Below are 23,942 nucleotides of genomic sequence, written 5' to 3'. Positions count from 1 at the left end.
GTCGTCCATATTTATTTCAAAATACAAACAATGTATACCATAACTATGCCACAAAGTTCTGAAGATCTCTCCTTCAGAAACACCAAACTGCCCATTTGAAATGCTCTTGTGTAAATCTTTATTTGTTCTGCTAAAATACTCAGAAGTGCACTTATAAGGCTTCATATAAAAAACACTGCAGTTACACGCGTAGTCTTGACAAATATTAAAAATATACTATTCCTTCCTCTGATACAATGCTGAACGAACAAGTTAGTTTATATAAAAATACATAGTTTTAGTGCTCCCCATGCATCTGTGGTTGTGACACCTGCCTACAGTAACCCAGTGGTCTAAACTGAGAGGTGTGTAGAAATGTGGACGTTAAATAACTCATTGCATAACTTCATTTTCCCTCAAATCCCAGCACAACCTGTGGTTATGTGCTTAACCTATGTTTAAAACAGTGGTGATGTGTTTAGCATATGTTTAAAACAGTATCTATCATTATACAGTTAAAAATGTACCTGTACTAAAATGCATGGTGGTTCCATGTTCTTCCTTCAGTTCCTCTGTCAACCACAATATGAACTGTGTGAAGACCGATTTAGTCACGACACCTTCCTAGACTTTAGGAGTCCGTCTGCATTTGTTGACAGCAGGGTGCTCCCTTTTCAGGAGCCGTGCTGGAGAACACTGCCATCTACAGCTCCACTTTGAGATGGGCAGAGCACAGCGCCTCCCCAAGGCTGTTTGTGGCACGACACTTGTAGATCCCAGAGTCCTGTGGCTCCACGTCTGACAGAATGAGCATGCAGGTGCCGTCTTCCTTGTACTCTATCTGAGCCCGCTGCGTTTCCTGCACCGGATCTTCATTCTGCAGCCACACCACCTCTGGATCAGGATACCCTGTGAATAGTGAATGTCAACATCATAGTAAAGCACAAAGTCAACTTCCTTAAATCAGAACAGGCTGCTGCAGATCATCAGTCCACTGCATCTCAGGTATGCTTGGATTCAGCCCCTTCCCCACTCAGGCATGGTGAGTTAATTGGATTGATTAGTCCTGAAACTCATGTTTCCCCCATCATGAGATGGCTCATGTGATCCAGCTCAAGCTTACATCTTCCCTGATGCTTTGCACATGGCTGCGTTAAGTGATTCTGCATGTTTGGGTTCTGTACCTTGGATGTGGCAGACGAGGCGGACCGTCGAGCCTTTTGGCTGGGTCGTGTCGCTCAGGACAGAGCGGAACCGTGGCTCACTCCGCAGGCTCTTCTCCAGAGACTGGACGGCTTCCTCTGCCTCCGGGCTCAGCTCTAAAAGAACACACAAATAGGAAGCTCTAGGGACTCTACTGTACACTGGGTGTATGAAAAAGACTGTTACAAGTTCAACCGTCTGAAAAGTTAAGCAGACTGGCCTAGAAGAAAATCCACAAAATCGGAAGTTATAGGGAATGGTTTAGATGGCACAAAAAGGAAACCCTTTATTTAAAATAAAAATAAAAATGTTTTTGGGAAAGGGTACATGCTGTACTTATTGCTGTACTAGGGTATGGAATACCTCTGACATGTACCATCTTGTACTTGGGCCACATTACAGCTGATGTACTACCAGAGGATCGGTACTTGACCAAGATACTCCTAACAGCAGCTAGGAAAACAATAACTCGGAACTGGTATAAATCTGATTCTCCTTCCCAGAATCAGTGGATGGACACCATAAAAGAACTTTATGCAATGGATATTGGAACGAGTGGGAGGTCCGAGCGAGGCTGGAGCAAGGGGGGATAAATAAATATTTACTACATTGGATGGGCAGGTGGTTGTTATTTGTAAAAAACACACTGGGGTTGGAAACCTAACTAAGCCTGGTATTAGAACCCCATGACTTTGTTGTCTTAAGAGTGTCATCCTTTAGTTATCTTGTAACTTTACACTTGTTTTCAGGAGCAATATTCAGTTGAGGACTCTGCAGACTTATATTTGACTCTACTGTACACTGGGTGTATGAAAAAGACTGTTACAAGTTCAACCGTCTGAAAAGTTAAGCAGACTGGCCTAGAAGAAAATCCACAAAATCGGAAGTTATAGGGAATGGTTTAGATGGCACAAAAAGGAAACCCTTTATTTAAAATAAAAATAAAAATGTGTGGACATCTCTGGATCTGACAAGTGAGTTATTCACCGTACTTTTTGAAAGGTAAATGATTGCTCATCAAATCCTCAAGTGTGTCCAAACCATGAGGAGTCATGTTTTGTGTAAAATCCTGTAATATTTCGCTTCTTTGGCTTCTACCCTTGTCTTTGCTTGGTTCCATATCCTTTAGCTCATCAACAAAGCACTGTCCATTAGGGGGTCTTGAAACAGTTTGTATTTATTACAGTGGTGTGAGGTGAGCTACACAACGCAACTTTAGAGGGAGCTAAGTAGCAAAATATACCAATTCTCACATAATGGGGCTTTAATGGATAAGATCAAGGATCAAAACATGTTACTCTTCTTGACTGAACCAAAAAAAAAGAGGAAATAGCCATTTACGGAGACAGTGACACTACTGTGACTACTCTTGCTTAAAGGGCAGACCCACATGCATCCTACCATCAACAGAAGTGTTTGGGGAGTCTGATCCATCTGATTTGCTGGAAAGAAAGGCCATCCTCGTCAGTGCCAGCACTGCCTTCCCAGCTTTCTGTGGTTAGATGTAAAAGCATAGAATGTATTTAAGCAATTAAAAAAAAAGTGTATTTATTTAAATAGATAGACATACTTCATTTTAAATTCAAGGGTGCTTTAAATGCTACTTCCTCCTACCTTCCATTTTCGTTTAGCAAGAAACCTCCTCATCTTGCCCTTGTTGAGAGATTTGGTTGTACGTAGCTCCGGTGTAGCGAAAGACGCCATCCAGGAGTGAGCCAGAGCTTCTTCACAAGACATTCTCGCACTGCAAGTAAATTTATATTAGCAAAAAGAGATAGGTGCTACTCAGCTACAGTGTGTGTCTACAGATAGAATGACTAATGACTGCAGCACAGACCGTTTGTCCTTTTTAAGTAGGGAGTGGATGAAATCTTTGGCCTCGTCTGTGATTTCTTCAAAGCTCTCAGGGTCAAATTCCCAGCAGGCTGCGGTCACAGAAGCCAGCGTCTCAGCATCACTGTTCCCCTGGAAGGGAGAGACTCCACTCAGACTAGATGAAACAATAAAGGAGGGTAAGCAAGTGAGCGGAAGAGGAGAGAAATGACAAAAGCGTACAGGACTAGAAGAAGGAGACAGTGCCTATAGGGGCGTATCAGTATTGTACTTTTGCTCACTTTCAACAGCAGGTGGCAGCCATGCTTAACTAAACATACCTTATATTGCTTCCCTCTCAAATTGAACTGACTGACGATGTTTATATAAAAGTGGTTAATTACTGAGTAAACACAATTTTAGATTTCAGGCTTACAGGATGTAACAGATGACTCCAATGCTCCACATGTCCGTGGCCTGACACACAGGCTCATAGCTGATCACTTCTGGTGCCACAAACTCAGGGGTCCCATGCATCACCATCAATTGTTTGTGCGGATCTGAAGGAAAACAGCCACAGTGGTTAAATAAGTCTGCATCCCCCCCCCCCACCAAAAGCACCCAGAAAGAATCAGACATGTGTTAAGAGGTGGTGGACAGCTCGAACATTCAGTGAACTGAACAGTCAGTTATAAAACATATGAAGTTGTGGTCATGGACAGCAGCAATCGCAGCAAACCTTTTCAGAGGGCATGCGTTTTGCAGTTCTGTGGAGGCTCTGATGGTGTGATCAGAGAGTCACATGGTGTGATCACACTTGGCGACCATCAGCAGTGTGTGACTGTGCTGCTGCTGCACTGTAAATTTAGAGCGCTTTACAAGAGTCGAGGTGTTGCTCCCCTCAGGGGGATGTCTGCACATGAGCATCAGATGAGTCATCCAACCACGGCACCCACATAGACCTTTAGTGCTGCATCTGTCCTGCTTTCATATTATGCCACTATGTGGCCTACCATGTGACCAACCCCTTCCTGTTCATGCAAACAAAGCTCACAGATAATATCTGTTCTATATCTCCATCTCTCTACTTCTATTATTCAGTCAGAATGACAAGGCAGATGAGCACCCAGATTACACAAACGCTGTTCCACATTGATGGAGATTATTTCCAAACACTGTTAATTACTTAAGAATATAATAATCAAGTGCCTTGTATTTACATATTCCTTGGATGAATCATGTGCTGATGTGGCTTTTCTGTGCGTGTGTGTATCTTAGAATATTAGCTGCCACTTAGTCTGCATATGTACAAGAGCATGTTTAGACCAGAGGTGATAAGAAGGGAACTGTGCTTCTTCCGACCTTGTGCAAAACTGCCATCCTTGCAAGACAGGAAGCCTCGGACATGAGAAATCCCACCACGTGGTTATCACTGCTGAAAGCTAAACTTCTGTCCATATAAACCTTGTGCGATGGCTTTATCATTGCCTTCAGTTTCAGCCTTGTGCTGGGAGGGGAGCCCAATTGCAATCGTTGTTGTTGTTTGTCTAATAAATATAGGCCTACCTATATGCAGCTCCAGAGTCCTGAACTAACTAGGGTGAATGTTCACCTATCACGCATGTACAAAAGGTGGACCAGACTTACCATAGAGCAAGAGCATGCATGTATTGGTCTTACAGAATTGATCCAATGAGCTTGGTATTATGAGCACCACACACTATTAAATGGGTCAAAAGGACAGAAGCTACAGTATATCACTGCATTTGTCAACATAAAACTTCAATCCCAACTGTATCCATTATTAAAAGAGATCAGCTGTGTGGATTCTCATACAGAAACCAGCCACACATCACAGTCTATGTGCACCATAAAGTTGAAATAATTCAAATCATTGGTGTAAAAGTGAGGTAGATTCCCCAGCATACACTTTGTAAAAATATTACTCAATTGAACACTAGAAGAAAAGTTTAAAAATTTAAATTCACATGACTTGGTATGCAGACCCCTTTTACACAGTGGTATGCACAGCCTTACCCAGTTTGTTGGCGAGCCCAAAGTCAATGATCTTTATGAGGGTGCCAGTGGTGTTGACGCACACAATGTTTTCAGGTTTGAGGTCCAGGTGGACGATGCTCTTCTTGTGGATATACTGGATCCCCTCCAGGATCTGCTGCATGTAGCGCACACTGATGGGCTCGGTGTATTCAAAGTTGTCATCCATGATGCGCTCAAACAGCTCTCCACCAGCAATACTGCAGACATGAATATTGACACCATGCTAAATGTCTCTGGATGCTAACCATTAGCATAAACTGTGCAAGTCATTTTTGAATATGTACCAAAACAACTTAAACTCAAGGCCAGACTGCATTAGCATTACAAATCACACTATAGGCTTCAATTACTGTAGCTATAAGTACGGTTTTGTTTTCATACATAAAGCTCTTCATAGGGTTTAGCACCAAGATAATTGACAGCAAGTAAAACCATCCTTCTTTCCACACCAAAGAAATAAAATAAATAAAGGAAGTGCATGAAACCGAATGATCCACTTACTATTCCATGATCATAACAATCTCAGAGCGGCTGTCAAAAGCTCCCAGGCACTGCACGAGTTTTGGATGATGCAGCTCATTCATCAGTTCAATTTCCTTTCGGGCTGCTGCCTTCTCTCTGGATCCACGTCCCTTGTAGAACTTCCCAGCACTTACCCGGCCAGTCTCTTTGTGTACAAGCCGGAACACCTGTCCAAACTTCCCACTAAGGAACAATTAAAAAAGGATGTTAAATCATATAATTGGTGATTGATGTGAGCAAACAGACTGACCTAGGCAATATACTCACACTCCCAGTCGCTCATGAACATTGTAATAGTCTTTCACAGTGTGTTTGGTGTCAATGACCACATCCACATAAGACTCCTCCTGTGGACCATCTTTAGAGGTGAAAGAAACATTACATCAACATTTATTAACTCAACATTAATGACTTATCATATAATAATACAGCTTAACTCGACTTAATACTAATGAACAGAATATGCATTAAGAAACCGGGCTACAATGTAAACACCGCTAATGTCTTGCCTTGTGTTTCCATCCTGATGCAATCAGACTCCTCACTGGGGTCACTAACTCCCACAGGGTTGTAGGCCCGCACACGGAAGCGGTACTCCCCAGATGGGTCAAGGCCGGTGCGCACTCGATAGGTAGTGTTCTGACACCGGCTCGTCAGCTCGGTCCAGTCTCCAGGCTCCCCTGGGCCCACCTGCTTCAGCTCCACCACGTAGCCGGTTACAGCAGAGCCGCCGTCGTAGCTCGGGCCCGACCAGGACAGTGCGAGAGAGCGAGAGGTCAGCTGGGACACGAAAGGGCTGGAGGCTGGAGGATGGGGCCGGTCTGGAGAGACCAATCAGGAGGAGAAAAGAGAAACCAGAAGAGGGAAAAAACAAGGATCATTGACCGAGGACACCACAACCCAGGACTGATATGAGAATTTTGAAATAACCTATTTACATATACATAGCGGAAAGGGTAGCCATCAGACCTTATACGGTTTGCTGGAGCTGTACTGGCCCCACGTCTCAAATTTCCATACCCTTTTGTTGTCTTGAACTTGAACAATGGCCGAGGGCCGTTGACAAGCAGGATCCACAAAACAAAAGCCTCACCTATGACACTGAGCTGGATTGTGTGCTGTGTGGACCCTCTCCGGTTTCTCACATAGAGCGTGTAACTTCCTGCATCCTCAGGCCTAACATCAGAGATCTGGAGACTGCTGCTCTGCTGTTCACTCTTCACACAGGAGCGATCCTCACTCACCACAGCCTGTCAGACAGAAGGCATGAGGTCACACTCAAGCAGCAAATAACAATCATATATTTCAGTAGATATTACTAGGGGACATAACTTATTTATATGCCCCTTTAGTATTTGGGGGTGAATGAATGAATGAATGAATGGATGAATGAATGAATTAATTAATCTAGACCTGTTCTCTGTTGTGGATCCAGCAGGAGGCCACAGGGTCCAGAGAGCTGTAGGAGCAGCTCAGACGAGTGGCCTCTCCCACACGCACCTCCACGTGCTCAGGGGGGTCCTGGAAGATCACTGCTGGTTCTGAGGGGGAGAACGAGTGCTTTTCATTGGTCCACTCATCATCAAGTCGTTTGTTCGCTGTGATAACTGTGATATTTCAGGTGTGGGCTTATTACTCTTATCTGCCGTCTAAAAAGATAGTTTATTTGCCTCAAGTTAGAAGGAGAATGTTTTTGTATTTTGATTCAAAATGCAAACAGAGGTAGCTTGTCAGTCAGTCTCATTAAAGTGTTTTTGATGTCTCATAGGAAAACCAAACAGACATTAAGCTAAAACTCACCTGTGCTGACACTGGCTCTTGTCTTGGGGCAGACAACTAGAGAAACAGGTGGTTGAAACAAAAGACCCAGCTGGGTTAATCACATTTATGACAAGCACCGGTCACATGGTGAACTCACATGACAATGGATCTGATGGGAGGGGAAAGGAGTTAATTGGTGGAGCTGAAATTAGTGGACACAGTTTATTTCAAGGAATGGTCTGCACTTAAAAACTCATATCAACTAACATCACATTTCTAAGACATCAGAGCACCTCACTGAACAGGAATTAACATATTTATCAGTAATAAGTGTGAGTGGGATTATTTATTGAAGATCTACAATATACATTTTTGTTATGGAGTGCACCCTGTGTTGCTTTCAAAAGGGAAACATGTGGAAATTCAGACACCCTCATGAGGTCATACTATAGCATCCCTATAAACCAATCAGATCGTGTAGTAGCTGACTGCTAGTATTTACCTCTCTCCCTCTGTTCCCTTGTCGGACTCTTTGAAGCTGCCGCCAGCGGCCTGTTGAACATGTGTTTTACCTCTGGCTGCTGCTGCTGTCTGTGGACCTTGTTTTGGTGCGCCCCAGATGTACATCCAGGTTTTGAGTCTGGTTTAGTGTTTACAATTAAGAGAGCAAACATACAACAGAATATACAAACACAAAAACACACAAAAAAAGAATGTCAATACTTTTTTTTGGTTTGGTTTGGTTTGTGCAGAGAATATATATTTACGGAATGGGGAAATGTAAATGTGAGCAGATTACATGACTGGAAGTAAAGGCAAATCAGGAAATAGATTACTGAGAAGTGGTCCCTGAGTACACTGTAAATAGTCTGAATAGGAATAATGTCAGAGAAAGAGGGGTTTAGAACAGACTGTGTCTGTCAACTAGACACACCTGAATGCCTTTGCAATGCCTGTAGTCACATCAACTTTCACAACAATCAGTTTGAAGGTTTTTAAATGTATCTGAACTAGTATTTGCGTGAATTTATAATGTTTTCTTTCAAATAACAGTTAGCATGTGTAGCGAAGGGAGAGCGTAGTCACCCCAGCTGGTCTGGAACCCAGGTCTATAGGGTGCCAAACATATACTTTGAACGCAACGACAAAGAGCCAGGCTTGTTGGTATGGCAGTCAGAGAACATACTCATGTGTAGTGACGGCACTCCGTCACAGAATGATACAACATTTCTCATTACATGTCCTTCAAGGCAGAAGCCACTGAAAAGAAATTGCTTTTGATTAAGAATGCCAGCGTGAAGTCGGCTAATACAGCAATCTAGGCGCGTGTATAACATGTATGCTATCTGGTGCACAGAGCAGGAGATGTATGATAACATGTATGCTGTCTGGTACACGAAGCAGGAGATGTATGCAAGAGATGATAATGAGCGTGTGGCTTAGGGGCTCATTTTCTCAAAGCTCCACACACAGTTCACAGTCACACAAAAAAGGAATGCCAATGAACCCACATCTGGGCCTTGTGAATTGTGTGTGGAACTTTGAGAAAAGGAGCCCCAGTCACACAAAAAAAGGAAATGCCAATGAATGAATTTCTACATATGGGCCTTGATGACCTCTCTTCCTCGCCTAACAATGTAGCAGGGATGTGACTACAACCAATTTTGCTTTAAAGCCTTCAAGTGCACTCAGATCTGTCTGCATATGCTTCCTGTCATTGTTGTCTCGAGAGACAAACATTTCTCTGGAATGCAGAAATGAGAACCTCAGTGAAGCACTACACGTATGAGTAACTGGGAGACTACAAAGCCAAACCCTACACCCAACACAAAATACTTCCAGCAAGTAAGTCCAGTGTCCTTACCTGCAGTGGATTTGTCCTGTTCATGGTCCTTCAAAGTTTGGTTTTTCTCTGTAATTCCATTCTCTAACCTTTCACCAACATGAACTGTGACCACCTGTGGAGAGCGTCTAGGCTTCAGGTCCAAGCTGAAAGTGGAAACAAATGTTTTCTTCTGAACTCTGTTGTGTGAGGCCATCTTTGGGGACCCTCTTGCTCGAAAACCACCACAGAAGAAAAAGGAGAAAAGACTTCTAAAATGTTATTTCATTATCCATGTTGACCCAGTTGTCTTTTCTCTCCCACAAATGTCCAGCTGTCCTCTTCTCTCCTTCTTTCTCCCTCTCTTAAGCTCTTTCACTTTGAGCTGTGAATTGTGTGTCTCTCATTGAAACATCCTGCTCTGAGTGTAGCCACAGGAAATAGCTTCCGTTTTATCAGCTCTGAATCTGCATGACCAGCCTCCCAGCTACAACACTGGCTGGGTAAGAGCAAGCAAATGAGAGAGAGAGAGAGAGAGAGAGAGAGAGAGAGAGAGAGAGAGAGAGAGAGAGAGAAAGAGAGAGAGAGAGAAAGAGGGTGTGAGTGAGAGAGGCCATGCAGACAAAACCCTCAGACAGACAGTGGGTGTGGCAACCTGTAGCTCACCTGACAGTGGCAGGTAATTAGCAGCTCAATACACAGTGACCTCAGCCTAGCAAGCTGGTCTTCCAGGGAGAATTTGGAGGCTTTAAATGGAAGAGGGAATCTTGATATGATAAAGCAAAACACAAAGAGAATAAATTCAATCCAACAAACATATTTATTCTGGATGATCTGATGTCGTGCTGGATCCAGTTGTGTGTTGTGTCGATTACAAGAATGTTGAAGAGCCAGTTTGCATATACTTTTGTCAAAGTTTCTGTGATAAACCTGCTGTATGTTTGGATGTTTGCGACTGTTTTGCAACTGCGCCCACACACAATTGTCATGACAGATCTACAGATGACAAAAACCCACTAGTGACCTTCCCTTGCAATTTTCACACCTCACAACACTGGCCTCGTGCAGGAGAGCATATACGGGAATGTGTACCATAATCTGACTGAAGCACTAGTTCCTGGTTCCAAAAAAGAAAGTGGGCCCACTGGGGGTTTAGAAATACGATCCTCCCCCATTTAGTATCTTGACCAGAAAACATGCAGCCAGCCAGATGCTTTGAGCCAGCCTTTCATGTCATAATCCCCTAGGGAATGTTTTGCCCCGTGCAAACACGTAAACTCCTGCAAACTGGGAATAACTGAAGACAGTAGTTGGTTAGAAGTTCCAAATTCTGGCATGAAATGCAGGAGAACATCAGACACCTCGACTAAATGCACCTTGACGAGGTGTGACGAATCAGCTTGTAGGAAATAGAAAATTCTAACTGAAAGTAGGGCATAGGAAGGATGAGCTGATCTGAGTTAACACTCAAAACTGCTCTGAAGATGCATGGTCATGTTGTTGACCGCAGCAGCCTTCCCACCACCCATATGTCTATATAAGTGCATTTTCTTACCATAGGGCTCATGGTTCTTGGCTGTCGGCAGGATAGTCTGAAATCTGTGTCCTGAGAAATACTGAAGTGCAGACGAGACTAATATAAATAAACATCAAACATTCCTATCACTGCAGTTTACACAAACACATGCGCACGCACACGTGTACGCACACAAACACACTAAAGGGAACAAACTGAGCTTTCAGACCCTTTAAACCCCCTCCCCATCATGGGCATCTGGAATGAGGCATGATGCTTATCAGGAGGAAACCACTCAAACCCAAACACACACACACACACACACACAAACACTTATGAATTCCATAACACAACTGGAATGGCAAGCATTTAGCAAAGAGCAATTTAATTTGACATAGGTAATTATTCAACTTCCTTTTCCCACAGATCTCCAAGCTGGACCGTTCTTCCACTGCAGTCTCTGCTTTAAAACAAGCTAGCAATAAAAACATCATGATTAACTAGCACTTTAATTTGAAACTTTTAAAGAGGACTCAAAAAATAACAAGAAGTCGCTAAGAATATATAATCTACTATTTGAAAATGGCACTACAGTGCAAATTAAGAGTGTGTGTGTGGACGTGTGAGAGTGAAACGAAATGTAGAGACCATGTCATTTTCATTTCCCCAAATGAATTTGTCTTTATTCTGGACATCTGTGATCAAAATTTAGCCAAACCCTGTGTCAAAATGTGTGTGTGTGTTGTGGGGGGTGGCGGGTATTTGGCTTGGCCTCCAGGGAGATTGTAAGTTGAGTATGATAGGTCATGTTGATTTGGGCAGAGCAGAGGAAGCAGAGGAGGGTGGGGGTACAGCCGCCCCCTTGTTCTTCCCAAGCTCCCAGATCTCCAACATGTTCTTCCTGCCACTCCAGCTCCAGCTGTAGGTGGAGAAGATCTCTGGGAAGTTGACGCAGTCTGACAGGGTGGGGTAGAAACGTTGCAGGCACCTCCATGAGTGCAACGTGTCCCACTTCTTACATTGGGTCAGGGTGCGTAGGTACAAGTTTGACCCCTCAGCAGACTACATAGGAACACAGGGAGAAAAGAGAAAACAGTTTAAGACAGGAAGGGGGAAAATGGTGCAAAATTAACAAGAGGACCGGTTTGCAATCGATAACATTTTCTCTAGGAAGAAATGATTAAGCAGTAGTCACATGACAGTGCTAAGGTGTTAGTCTGGATGTGCTGTGTTGATCACCTTTCTTCTAATCTGGTTAATGTTGTCATAGGTCAGCTTCTCTCTGTTCTTAACTTTTAGATGGACCTTCATTATCACAGGGGTGATCATCTCATTAGTCTCCATCCCTTCTCGTTTGAGTGTCAGCTAGCAGGTTAAGAGGCAAAGAGGAGCATCTCAGCAAAAGGGCAACGTTCATGTTCCATGACCACATGATTCTCATATTACACCATGAGTATATCATTGCGATACATACCTGCTAGATGATTCACTTAAAAAACCATTGCTTGCTACTGACATGTTTTGGCATGGCATCCTAACAACATAATGCATCATACATCTCTTCTAAAGTTGACATACGTGTACAGAAGTTCAGTAGGTGTGTATGCGTGAGTAACCTCTCTAAGGCGATCTTCTATCTCCTTAGTCCTGTTGCTTTTGTTGGACTTGACATCCTGTATCTTTGCTGCTGTTATGAATTTCAGGGGTGGCCTGTAGTTAGTGTTCAGGGATGGTCGCTTGGAATAAGGGCTCCTGCAGAGGCCCTGAGGCCCTAGGATGCAAGAGGCAAGAGGCTTGGGCCGGCATCAGTGGGAAAGTTTGTATGTTTCAAATGTTCAAGACACTATTGTCTACACTGATTATGAAATTGATCACGCTTACCCTCTGGCAGCATGAACTTCATCAACTGACTGGAAGGCAATCCCGACAGGTTGGCTCCCTTGGCGTAATAGCTCATCACCTGATTGCGTTTCTCCTCATTGGGCACGTCACGCAATATGTGACCAAGACTTTTTTTATTGAAGTACCTATATAAGTGCCAGAAATGTTGTTCTGTAATGTCCAAAATGTCATGATATTTCACCAGCTGAGGGCATAACGAATTAAAAAGCACTGACATAATTCTGAAGCACTGAATGGTTAGGGGAACCTGGTTGATCACAACGTGAGTCAAAATGAACAGTGGTACTGTGTTCCTTTCCCTAGTCGAACACACAATTTTGTGTACCTCCTAACAGTTGGTAGCTGCCTATGTTGGTCAACTACTATCTGCCCCTGGTCAAGGTGCTACACAATTGTGGTAAATTACACTACATTACAGAAAGCTAAGACACAATATAATTTTTAATTGGTTACCTGAATCTTTACAGATATATTTACAAAAGAATTACAATCAGAAAAAAATCAATTGGGTTGCAGATTTACAGTTTGCTTTTAATTGTATGTGATAATACCAGCTCAAGAAACAATATCAATTAACATTTACGAACACATACAGATATCCAACATTGTTGGGATTCATGACTATCAAAACACCCTTAAGTTCCCAAAAAAACATTTCAGACAATCTGATAAGAAACATTTGACTAAAAAAGGAGAGACTATATGGTTGCATTTGAAAGAAATGTACTGATGGGGACATGACAGTGTTTACCTTTTGATCTCTGTCTGTGCAGAGCTTGGGATGTTTTCTGCATGCAGCATCCTGTGAAGGTTTTTATTAAACCTTATGTCAGACTCAGCCACTGCTTCACCTAAATAGAGAGAGAGCGGGGACATGAAACAATGCTTTTACACGACAGAAAAGCAGAGAACAGTAACTCTTTATTTAACTGACCAACCTTTCAGACACACAGATAATTTTCGGCTGTCCGTCAGGAAAGAAACAAAGTTCTGGAAATCCTCTTCATCTGAAACATCTGAAACAGACAGATTCTATTCAAACACTCTCACAGACAATGCAAAAAAGCTAAATATTTTCCCTAATGTGTTTCCTGCAACAAGCTAACTGGATTAAAAACATCCATTTATAAACCAAGAGCATGTCTCTCTCTCTCTCTCTCTCTCTCTCTCTCTCTCTCTCTCTCTCTCTCCTGCATGTATATTTATAGGGTTTAGACGTATACTGTATTTCATGTCATTTCAAGGAGGTGTTTTATGTGAGCATGTCTCTCTCTCTCTCTCTCTCCTGCATGTATATTTATAGGGTTGAGACGTATATTGCATGTCATTTCAAGGAGGTGTTTTATGTTAGCAGCCCAAACAAGCAAGACACAGTGGGTATGTCATACAAACATCACCCCATCACCCTGGTATTGGGATGCCTGCGGAGGTTTAGACTTGAGACCTGTGTGTGTGTGTGTGTGTGTGTGTGTGTGTGTGTGTGTGTGTGTGTGTGTGTGTGTGTGTGTGTGTGTGTGTGTGTGTATGTGTGTTCTCACCATCATCCCCCCAGGCTGTGTCGTCCTGCAATGAGGCAGCCCCCATGCCCACTGGTGGCACAAAGGACTGCCGCCTCTCCATCTTTAATTTCCGCTCATGTTCGTAAAAAGCCCTAAATGCTACAAAAGGACAAACAGGGGCTGACTGCCCAATTCCACTATGCTGTGTTGCAGATAGTAATACAAATATGTTTCCTTGAGGCGAGTTATGCAAGGCATTTTTCCATAACGATATGAACGTGATAAAACTTTAATACAACTAAGTATGCAACGTAGCGCTAACAATTACTTGACACACTGTAACATTAGAAACTACAATTTGTCGGACAGTTCCAACGTAGTCTTGTGAGTAGCTCTACCACTGGGGAAATGACACTTCACAACCTTGTGAACTAGTTGGCAGATATCTAGATTGTAATATAATTATTTGGGATAAGTTGTAAACTTAGTCTCACAATTCAAGATCTCACAATTAAATCTAGCAGAGAGGGTTGTGACATTATTATTTTTAGAATTTGATTTGATTTGGTTATTTGATGAAGAGGGACAGTGTGCATTAATAAACATTAAAATGTAAAGGCACCCAATTGTAGCTAAAAGGCTAGTTTTCATTGGCAGTCCCCCTGCCAGAGTGAAACTGGCTAAAGATAGGGAAGAATGAATGCTGTCCTTTCACTGTTTTTGTTACTGTACAGTACTGTCAGGCTTATCATGCTACAGTATTATAGCAGCCTTTACTGCATTGCATTGTCCTGATGCTATATCCATTGCTTTGTTCCCTCACCCTCCAGTTGAACATCAGAGAGAGGCAGGTCCGAGGACAAGCTGGCAAATTCCTCCACGTTCCCATTCCCACTGAAATGAACCAACACACAAAAGAGACCTGAGAAAAATACTTCTACAGCAAAGCTGCTGAATACAACTTTTGTGGTTTTGAGCAGTCATAGTTCAAAATAGTCAGCATGGTATCTGACCCATTTGGTTACTGATCCTCTGATGACATGCAGCCAATTTAGTTTCAGTTTTTCATGAATATTTCCCACTTACAGTGAAGACAAACACTCCTCCAGGCTGCTGGGTAGGCCCAGACCAACAACTTTCGTGGCACTTGTCGTGGATACAGGATCAGTTTTCCAAAATGTGGTTTGTTTCTTCTTTTTGGCTGCATCCTCAGCAACAGGTCTAGACTCCTCAGTCACGAGGCTCTGCTGTGGGAGACATTCAGGTTAACTAAGTAATTAACTCAGTTAACTGAATACTCTAATTTTGATGACAATCATTTCCTTTGCCATGTTTCATTCCATTCAAAGAAAACACAGTTTCCATCTTTTCCACAAAGATTACAAATGTCATGCAGTAGGCCTACACAAAATAAGCCTTCTGAACCTACTGAAGGCCTTTAAGAGGGTACATTTCGAAACTCGTAATTTTTCAAGTTCTAAAAACATGAGGATTCATTAGCCTACCTCTGATATCTTAGAAGACATTGTTGACGGAAAGTTTGGCTTTGTTTTAGAATGAGTGCCGAGCCGCCCACAGTTACTCCGATGAATGGAGAAGGACACAGCGACAGAAAAGAAGGACGACAGAGGGGGCAAGCTGAGGTCTTATGCCCACCTACTAGCTCCGGCCCGTGGAGATTTTAGTTGAACTTGTCACAATGGAGCGGTTAAAAGCATAGCCATGACGTTTAAACGAATCGCGACGTCACACACTGCGCGCAATCCTGTCAATCGCTTTTTGCCACTGATCTCAAAAAGAAAAAAAAAGTTTCTTTTTGGGATCAGTGTTTTTTGCCTCTGATCTCATTGGTGAGCAACTCAGACCAGTTGCACTCGAGACCGACTTCATAGGTAAACCCATCAATAGCCACTCGACAAAGATTGCTCTCAAAAGCAATTATCATCTTCATTGTGCAACAGTCATAGCCTACTGACAGGTCATATTTTCAATAGACTTAATTGTGATCCTCAATCCGATGTCTTTCAACTCAGTCTTTTCATCTTTCATCTATGAAACACTCGGGAAACAACTTCTGTTGCAGTTTGGTCATTTGTTTGTATCACAGTGCCACCTCTAGGTTACGCAGGCGATAGACATAATGGACAGGCTCCAAGGACAGTAAAATTATGCTAAAGCATCCTAGTCTGTTTTACAGTACTTCACTTTTCATAGTTGTAACAGTGGGCCCAGTGTAATTGCGTAATCCTACTAATAGACCTACTTAATGTAGCCTACGTCAGTGGTTCCAAATTTTTTCACAGCAGATCCCATTTTGACAATACGAAAAAATCGCGCCCTCCACTCAATACCACGGCGCAAAGACTGAGATGCTCATAAAGCTAATTACCTGTTTTATAATTTAAAATCGATTTTCGGATCGGTTCATGTTGTCCGTTGTGTTAACAATTAGCTAGCTATCACTTGTTAACATACAGGCTAAATGGTACTCCCTGGCGATGTCATGTAAGTACAAAGTCGTAGACTATAAACTCATCACCAAATAGGTAAGTTACAGGTTAGCCTACTATGCTGCAAGAGCACTACCACACTTAACTTGACTAGGGTAGTTTCTCGCTCTGTTCCCCCGCGCTCTAGGGAACATGTCCCACTCTTTGGGAACCACTTGTGAACCTAAACTCTGAGCCTTTGTCGCACGGTACAGTAGGCTACAGTCTTCTGTAGGTGATTACGGTTCTGTGTTCCATACGGTGTAGAACACAGAGATGTCCTTTCTGTGGTTGTAGTAGCTTAAGTTAGATGATGCTATACAGGATTCCTGGCTGACTTATGGCTGTAAGCTGTAGACACAACATTACTATGAGGTTTATCATTCAGAGCGTTTAGCTCACATATATAGACACGCGTCCGTGAGCACACAGACACACGCTGATTACCACTGTAAGCATCGCATGCACACTTAAGTACATGTGCGTACTTCACCACGAGAGAGCGCCGTTCTGCATTACTTAGGTTTCGGGTATTGGAATGGCTATGAGAGGGAATACAAGGTGTGGGTGGGTTGTAAGTAGTTTCAGCATCACATAGATCAGGGGTTTTCAACTGGGGGTCCGTGGCCCCATGGTGGTCCGCGACGCCATTGCAGGGGGTCCGCAACATTAGCCTATGTTGATCAGTTCACCATTTAATTTTTTTTTTATATATAATTTTCTTTTTGATATTTCAAGACATTTCCAGATTACACTGAAGAGTGCTACAGGCAGAATATGTGCGCAGGGGCGTGGTGACGGTGGTTAGTGATCTACCCTGATAGCTGCACATAAGTGTTATAGGCAGAATATATGTGCAGGGGAGGGGGCGTGGCGGTGGCTAGCGATGTACCCTGATAGGTTCACATATTTAAGTGTTATAGGCAGAATATCTGTGCAGGGGGAGGGGGCGTGGCGGTGGTGGTATAAACATGCACGCATCAGTGGGCCGTTAATTACTTTCTAGTCAGAATGGTGGTCCCTGGGACAAAACCAGTTGAAAACCACTGACATAGATCATGAAACAGATCTTTCGTAGTGACTGAGTTTGTTTCTCTTTTCAAGATCTGGGAGCAATGACACTCCAACAAGACATATCAGTTATACCTTTTCACAAATGCTTACAAAGATGCAACAAACATTGAATTCCATTGCGGCACTGCAGGGATTTTGCAATGAACAATCTGTATAATTGCTATATAATGAGGAATGTAAATTATTCTGATTGGCATACTGTTTGTGTTGAACATTGTATTTACTAATAAATAAAATCTATCCAAAAATCTCAAAACAGCTACTGTATGTCGATGTACAGCTATGTAAATGTACAGGACCCACATTAACTGAGATACAGATAAAAATGTGGGAAATATTTTTGATTCTTTTATACATATTTGATTCTTGTATTTTTACAACTACTGTTAATTCTGGAAAATCAGAAGTGAAATCACAAACTCTGTCACTACTACTGCATCTGCAACCTTAAATGATAATAATAACAATAATTATAATTGAAACAGAATTGGAACATAGAAAGATAGTTAATTTTGCTCTGCCAATAATGCCTTTTTAATCCGTCAACACATAGAGATTAGACATGGCTCACCAGAGAGCCCCATTTCATTAACGAGAAGGGCGGTCACCCTGGCACTTTGGAAATTAAAGGGGACACCTGATGGTCTGCCTGGCCACAATCAGTGACACCTATGTCAGTGCAAGAGTAAACAGCTATTACTAAATATTCACCTCAGACAAACTCTAACACCAAGTCCTCTTCACTTTGTATGTCCCCTGATTTCACACTCTACATTGAGACTAGTAAGTGCTAAAAGGCTTAGTGGCAAATGTGTCTTTTTTTGCATCACTTGAATTCACAAAGGTAGCTGTTCATGAAGTTTGTACCAGTCAAAACTAGACAATGTACACAAGAAGAGAGAGAGAGAGAGAGAGAGAGAGAGAGAGAGCTGTCAGTGTCTATCTATCCTAGAACTCCAGTGTGAGTGTTGGGTGTTGATAAATTAGAGCAGGAAGCGCAGAAGAGCAGTGACGCAGATATGATTTAATCCAGATTTATTGTATGCCCTCAATCCCTTCAAAATGATCTCTTCAAAAAGAGCCATAACAGGTGGCTTCTGTTCATAGTGCAAGTAAAAAGTTCACATGCATAAATATGTAGGATCACAGGCACCAAATGGATTGTATATCAAGCGAAACACATATCGCATACACATTTTTCCTCTGTGGTTTAGCAAATGTGTATGTGGTGTTGGGTTTCACTTTCCATCCATTGCTGTGTTCATGTGAGGCTAGGGAGGGCTAAATGTTTACTAACTCCAATGTTCAACCTCCAATGATCTTCTCTGACCTTTGGACTGGCTCCGTGTGTCAGAAATCCAAAAGTGCTGAGTAATCCAAGGAGATGACAGCTATGCGTAGAGGTCAACAGTCTGTGTTTTTAGATACAGCCGGTTTAACAGCTTAACAGCTGTTTTATGAAATTGCAGAATACATACAGCATACTAATAACTGTGAAGAATAAGTTTAGTATGTTAAACTATGACTTTTTGTGTGTACATTTAACTATTTAACCGAACCAACCTTTTTTACTTTAACTAGTGCCTCTATCAATTACAGATGAGGTTCATCTCGATAAAGTAAACAAGGTATTATACGCACTCAGGTTTTAATTAATTTTATTCTAAATAAATCAATTCTCATATTTAATCACTTCCCATTGCTTTTAAATGTATAAGGAACCAATGATGAATACTGTCAAGGTTAATGCAACACTGAGTATTAGGGTAGGCTATAAGCCTAACATACAGCCGCGGAAAAAATTAAGAGACCACTTCAAAATTATCAGTTTCTCTGGTTTTACTATTTATTGGTATGTGTTAAAGTAAAATGTACATTTTTGTTTTATTCTATAACCTACTGGCAACATTCCTACCAAATTTCAAATAAAAATATTGTCATTTAGATCATTTATTTGCAGAAAAATGACAATTGGTCAAAATAGCAAAAAAGATGCAGTGTCTTCAGATCTCGAATAATGCAAAGAAAACAAGCTCATATTCATTTTTAAACTACACAATACTAATGCTTTAACTTAGGAAGAGTTCAGAAATCAATATTTGGTGGAATAACCTTGATTTAAAATCACAACTTTCATGTGTCTTGGCATGCTCTCCACCAGTCTTTCACATTGCCGTTGGGTGACTTTATGCTACTCCTGGCGCAAGAATTCAAGCAGCTCGGCTTCTTTTCATGGCTTGTGACCATCCATCTTCCTCTTGATCACATTTCAGAGGTTTTTTTATGGGATTCAGGTCTCGAAATTGGGCTGGCCATGACAGGGTCCTGATCTGGTGATACTCCATCCACACCTTTACTGGCCTGGCTGTGTGGCATGGAGCATTGCCCTGCTGGAAAAAACACTTCTCAGAGTTGGGGAACATTGTCAGAGCAAAAGGAAGCAAGTTTTTCTTCCGGGACAACGTTGTACTTTGCCTGGCTGAGGTTTGTAAAAGACCATGAGGATTGAACCAAAGCCGACTGGAGGGTCTCCTAGTTTGTCTTCTCTGATGAGTCCAATTTCACAGTAGGTGCAAGACTCTGTGGCTTGTAGGCCTCTCCAGGTCTCCGTCTAACCATCAGACGACCATGTGTTGGGCAAAGCTGAAAATTGGACTCATCAGAGAAGACGAACTAGGAGACCCTCCAGTCCGCTTTGGTTCAATCCTTATGGTCTTTTACAAACCTCAGCCAGGCAAAGTACAACGTTGTCCCGGAAGAAAAACTTGCTTCCTTTTGCTCTGACAATGTTCCCCAACTCTGAGAAGTGTTTTTTCCAGCAGGGCAATGCTCCATGCCACACAGCCAGGCCAGTAAAGGTGTGGATGGAGTATCACCAGATCAGGACCCTGTCATGGCCAGCCCAATTTCGAGACCTGAATGCCATAAAAAAACCTCTGAAATGTGATCAAGAGGAAGATGGATGGTCACAAGCCATGAAAAGAAGCCGAGCTGCTTGAATTCTTGCGCCAGGAGTAGCATAAAGTCACCCAACGGCAATGTGAAAGACTGGTGGAGAGCATGCCAAGACACATGAAAGTTGTGATTTTAAATCAAGGTTATTCCACCAAATATTGATTTCTGAACTCTTCCTAAGTTAGAGCATTAGTATTGTGTAGTTTAAAAATGAATATGAGCTTGTTTTCTTTGCATTATTCGAGATCTGAAGACACTGCATCTTTTTTGCTATTTTGACCAATTGTCATTTTTCTGCAAATAAATGATCTAAATGACAATATTTTTATTTGAAATTTGGTAGGAATGTTGCCAGTAGGTTATAGAATGAAACAAAAATGTACATTTTACTTTAACACATACCAATAAATAGTAAAACCAGAGAAACTGATAATTTTGAAGTGGTCTCTTAATTTTTTCCGCGGCTGTATGTATTTCATTAAATCTGACTCTGAAATGTTGTCTGAATGTTGTCATGGAGTTATACTATTGGATTATCCTTTGCATAGTTAAGAAAGATATATACAATCCGTGGCGGTTTGGAGACACTTCTTTGTAATTTCATTATTGTTGACATTAATCAGTATAAGACATTAGGATTGTAAATGCATAATACCAATATCATTTTTAGGAATAAAAAACTTTGGGAGCCTCCCAATAAAATGCACCCATTCCAGAGTAAATACAAATATTTATATAGTATTACCATAAAAGGTCTGTGTTGTTCCTGTTTCAACAATTTAAATGTTAGTAATGTCTCTCTAAAATGCCCCATTCATTAAAATTATTATAATTATTATTAGAAGTAGTATTTGTGTGAATGTGTGTGTCACTTTGAATAAGGGTATCTGCTAAATACACAAACCTTATCCTATCCTAACCTTAATTACTGTATATGTTGTGATCCCCATTGCAGGTTCAGAGGAATCCAAGTCTAATTTCGCCCTAGGTTTCTGAGAGAGGGAGAGAGAGAAAGAGAGAGTGAGAGAAGAGAAGAGAGGGAGAGAGAGAGAGAGAGAGAGAGAGAGAGAGAGAGAGAGAGAGAGAGAGAGAGAGAGAGAGAGAGAGAGAGAGAGAGAGAGAGAGAGAGAGAGAGAGAGAGATTCAATTAGACCACTTGCACTGATCTATTCCAGCCTGTTCTTATTTAGCCAGGGCAGGCAGGGTATAGTTGTCAGGGAAAGTTTGTTTCTTAAAAGCTGCAGGTAGGTAATCTGTAGGATTGGACTAAACCTACAGGAATAAAATGAACATGAAGTGGTGTGTGTATTTGTGTGTGTCTCACTGGAAGTCTGTGTGACTCTTTATTGTTTTCACAATGTCTTAGTTTCCTTCATTCTTATAGTATGTTTTATATTTGTGTACTTTATAGTTGTGCCTGTTGACAAACCAATCAATCAATAAAACCAATGCCTATCTGCATCTGTGTTTATATTATAGTCTTGGAAAGACTATTTGTGTACTCAGTTAGCACTCTGAGACTCTTTTTGAATGTAGAGCGCAATACAAATAAAATTAATTATTATTATTATTATTAGTCTTTCCTTGCAATATTATCACTGTGGGAATAACTGAGAGGTTCTTAGTGTTTGTGGCCAAATCAAACCCCATTTGATAAATTTGATTTGTAAATCTCAGCACAGCTAACATGGATTAGCCTGCATCTAGCTGCCACATTTATTTTAATTTTAACTTATTTTACTATATCTGTCATTGTTAAGTCCAAGGTTTTTTTTATCTCCATATGATATGAAAACCAGCACTGTGATAACACATTATAAAATGTAGTTCGATGGCACTGCATTTTTCAAGCATGCATCCAATGAAAGTTACAGGTAGATTAAGTACTTTGTGTCAACAGTGCTTACAGAAGTCATTCGTACTGCAGCTATGATTGCGGATGCATTGCCTTGAAACATTGGCAGTTCTTAGAAGGTGGTGTGGCTAAATCTGGTTGTTGTTGTTGACGTGTGAGCTGTCATTGCCGTCATAAGCTCGGTGTGTTATGTATGCCAGGTCCAGGTGAGACCAGGAATGGCCACGTTGTCCAGTGGGAGGACCTCACCTGTTAACTCCTGGCCTAAGTCCATGGCCCAGGGGTTACAGTGGCAACCTTGTGGATTATCACATAGCCTCCCGACGTTTTTAGCCCCAATAAATATGTCACACGCCCTCCCCTGTCGATTAGGCATCCACACTGGTCATTAGGTTTTACACTGATTTTATCTCAAACAAACAGTTTGATGATTGACCAAGTAAATAGCTGGAGAAATGTACCCTTATCAGCACGTGATACTGCAAACTATGACTGACTACTCTTCTGGGACGTAATTGCTATAGAAAATGATCTTAGCCAAGTTACCATTTTACTTTTATACTGAAATACGGAGAATGTGCGTAGTTCACAAAGCAGATCACTACAAACCTCCTCTGTGCTCTCATCAGAAGCGAACCATTTACCTAACAGTTCACCAGGTCACATGGGGGATAGAGAATAATACCTAATACAGAGAAGGCATCTTCGTCAGCCCTAAGGTTAGCCATGCACTCTTACATAAGCTGGAAGAAAAAATCTCCTTGGGAGAGAGCAAGGCCGGTTAATCTGCATAGAGAGTTGGCCTTTGCATGAGATGGCAAATAGCCATGAGTGTGTCAGACAGACAAGCAGTCACAACTGCCAATGAGTTAGATGGGTGGCACACAGGTGCCAATGAGTTAGATGGGTGGCACAAAGGTGCCAATGAGTTACATGGGTGGCACACTAGCCTGGAAATGTCAAAGGAACACTTGAGGGAAGAGCTCCAACAGTGGGCATCCAAAAATAAGGGACTGCTTGTCTGTTGTTAGACCGAGTATTGCGCTGGTTTGCTGAATGCAACTGCATACACAATTTTCCAGTGGAATTAAACAGTGGCATTTATTTTATAAAAATCCACTACAACATATTTCTTTAGAGAGGTAAACGTATGGATGGCACAGGGGAAAGGGCACTTTGAAACAAATCAGTTATTTTAGAAGTCAAAGTTACTGGCCTGTTGCAGGAGGGATTGAACTACCATGCCCAAAAACAGCCCTTCACCTTCACCTACTGGACAGCATGGGCCTCCAGCAGAGAGTGGTGAGGAAAAGCAACATCTATCACCAAAAGACACAAGCACTCCGCTACACATCAAACATCTCCAGCTCTGATTGTAAAATATGCCTTGACTTCCTCTTATCTTTACACACGTGGAACTCTTCCAAATTGGAATCTATTTGTGATTGGGATCAACACGTTTTGCATGTAGTAACAGCCAATGAAGCTGCATTTT

General features: G+C 41.9%; 1 protein-coding gene across 1 annotated transcript; it reads right to left on the bottom strand.

Annotated features, from left to right (window-relative positions):
• Positions 1 to 682: 682 nt before the first annotated feature.
• Positions 683 to 9,374, bottom strand: mylk5 (myosin, light chain kinase 5; the record flags this gene model as incomplete). The annotated part of the gene is made up of 15 exons (XM_080835479.1): positions 683 to 888; positions 1,164 to 1,298; positions 2,584 to 2,674; positions 2,797 to 2,926; positions 3,020 to 3,172; positions 3,431 to 3,554; positions 5,032 to 5,249; positions 5,554 to 5,757; positions 5,842 to 5,921; positions 6,070 to 6,395; positions 6,668 to 6,824; positions 6,988 to 7,115; positions 7,375 to 7,410; positions 7,838 to 7,975; positions 9,200 to 9,374. The coding sequence occupies 15 exons, from the start codon at positions 9,372 to 9,374 to the stop codon at positions 683 to 685; spliced, it is 2,301 nt and encodes a 766-aa protein (XP_080691605.1).
• Positions 9,375 to 23,942: the final 14,568 nt, after the last annotated feature.

This window comes from Sprattus sprattus (assembly GCF_963457725.1).
Source record: "Sprattus sprattus genome assembly, chromosome: 3".
Taxonomy (NCBI): domain Eukaryota; kingdom Metazoa; phylum Chordata; class Actinopteri; order Clupeiformes; family Clupeidae; genus Sprattus; species Sprattus sprattus.
The sequence above is the reverse complement of the archived record's forward strand: the minus strand, read 5'-3'. Positions and strand labels throughout refer to the sequence as shown.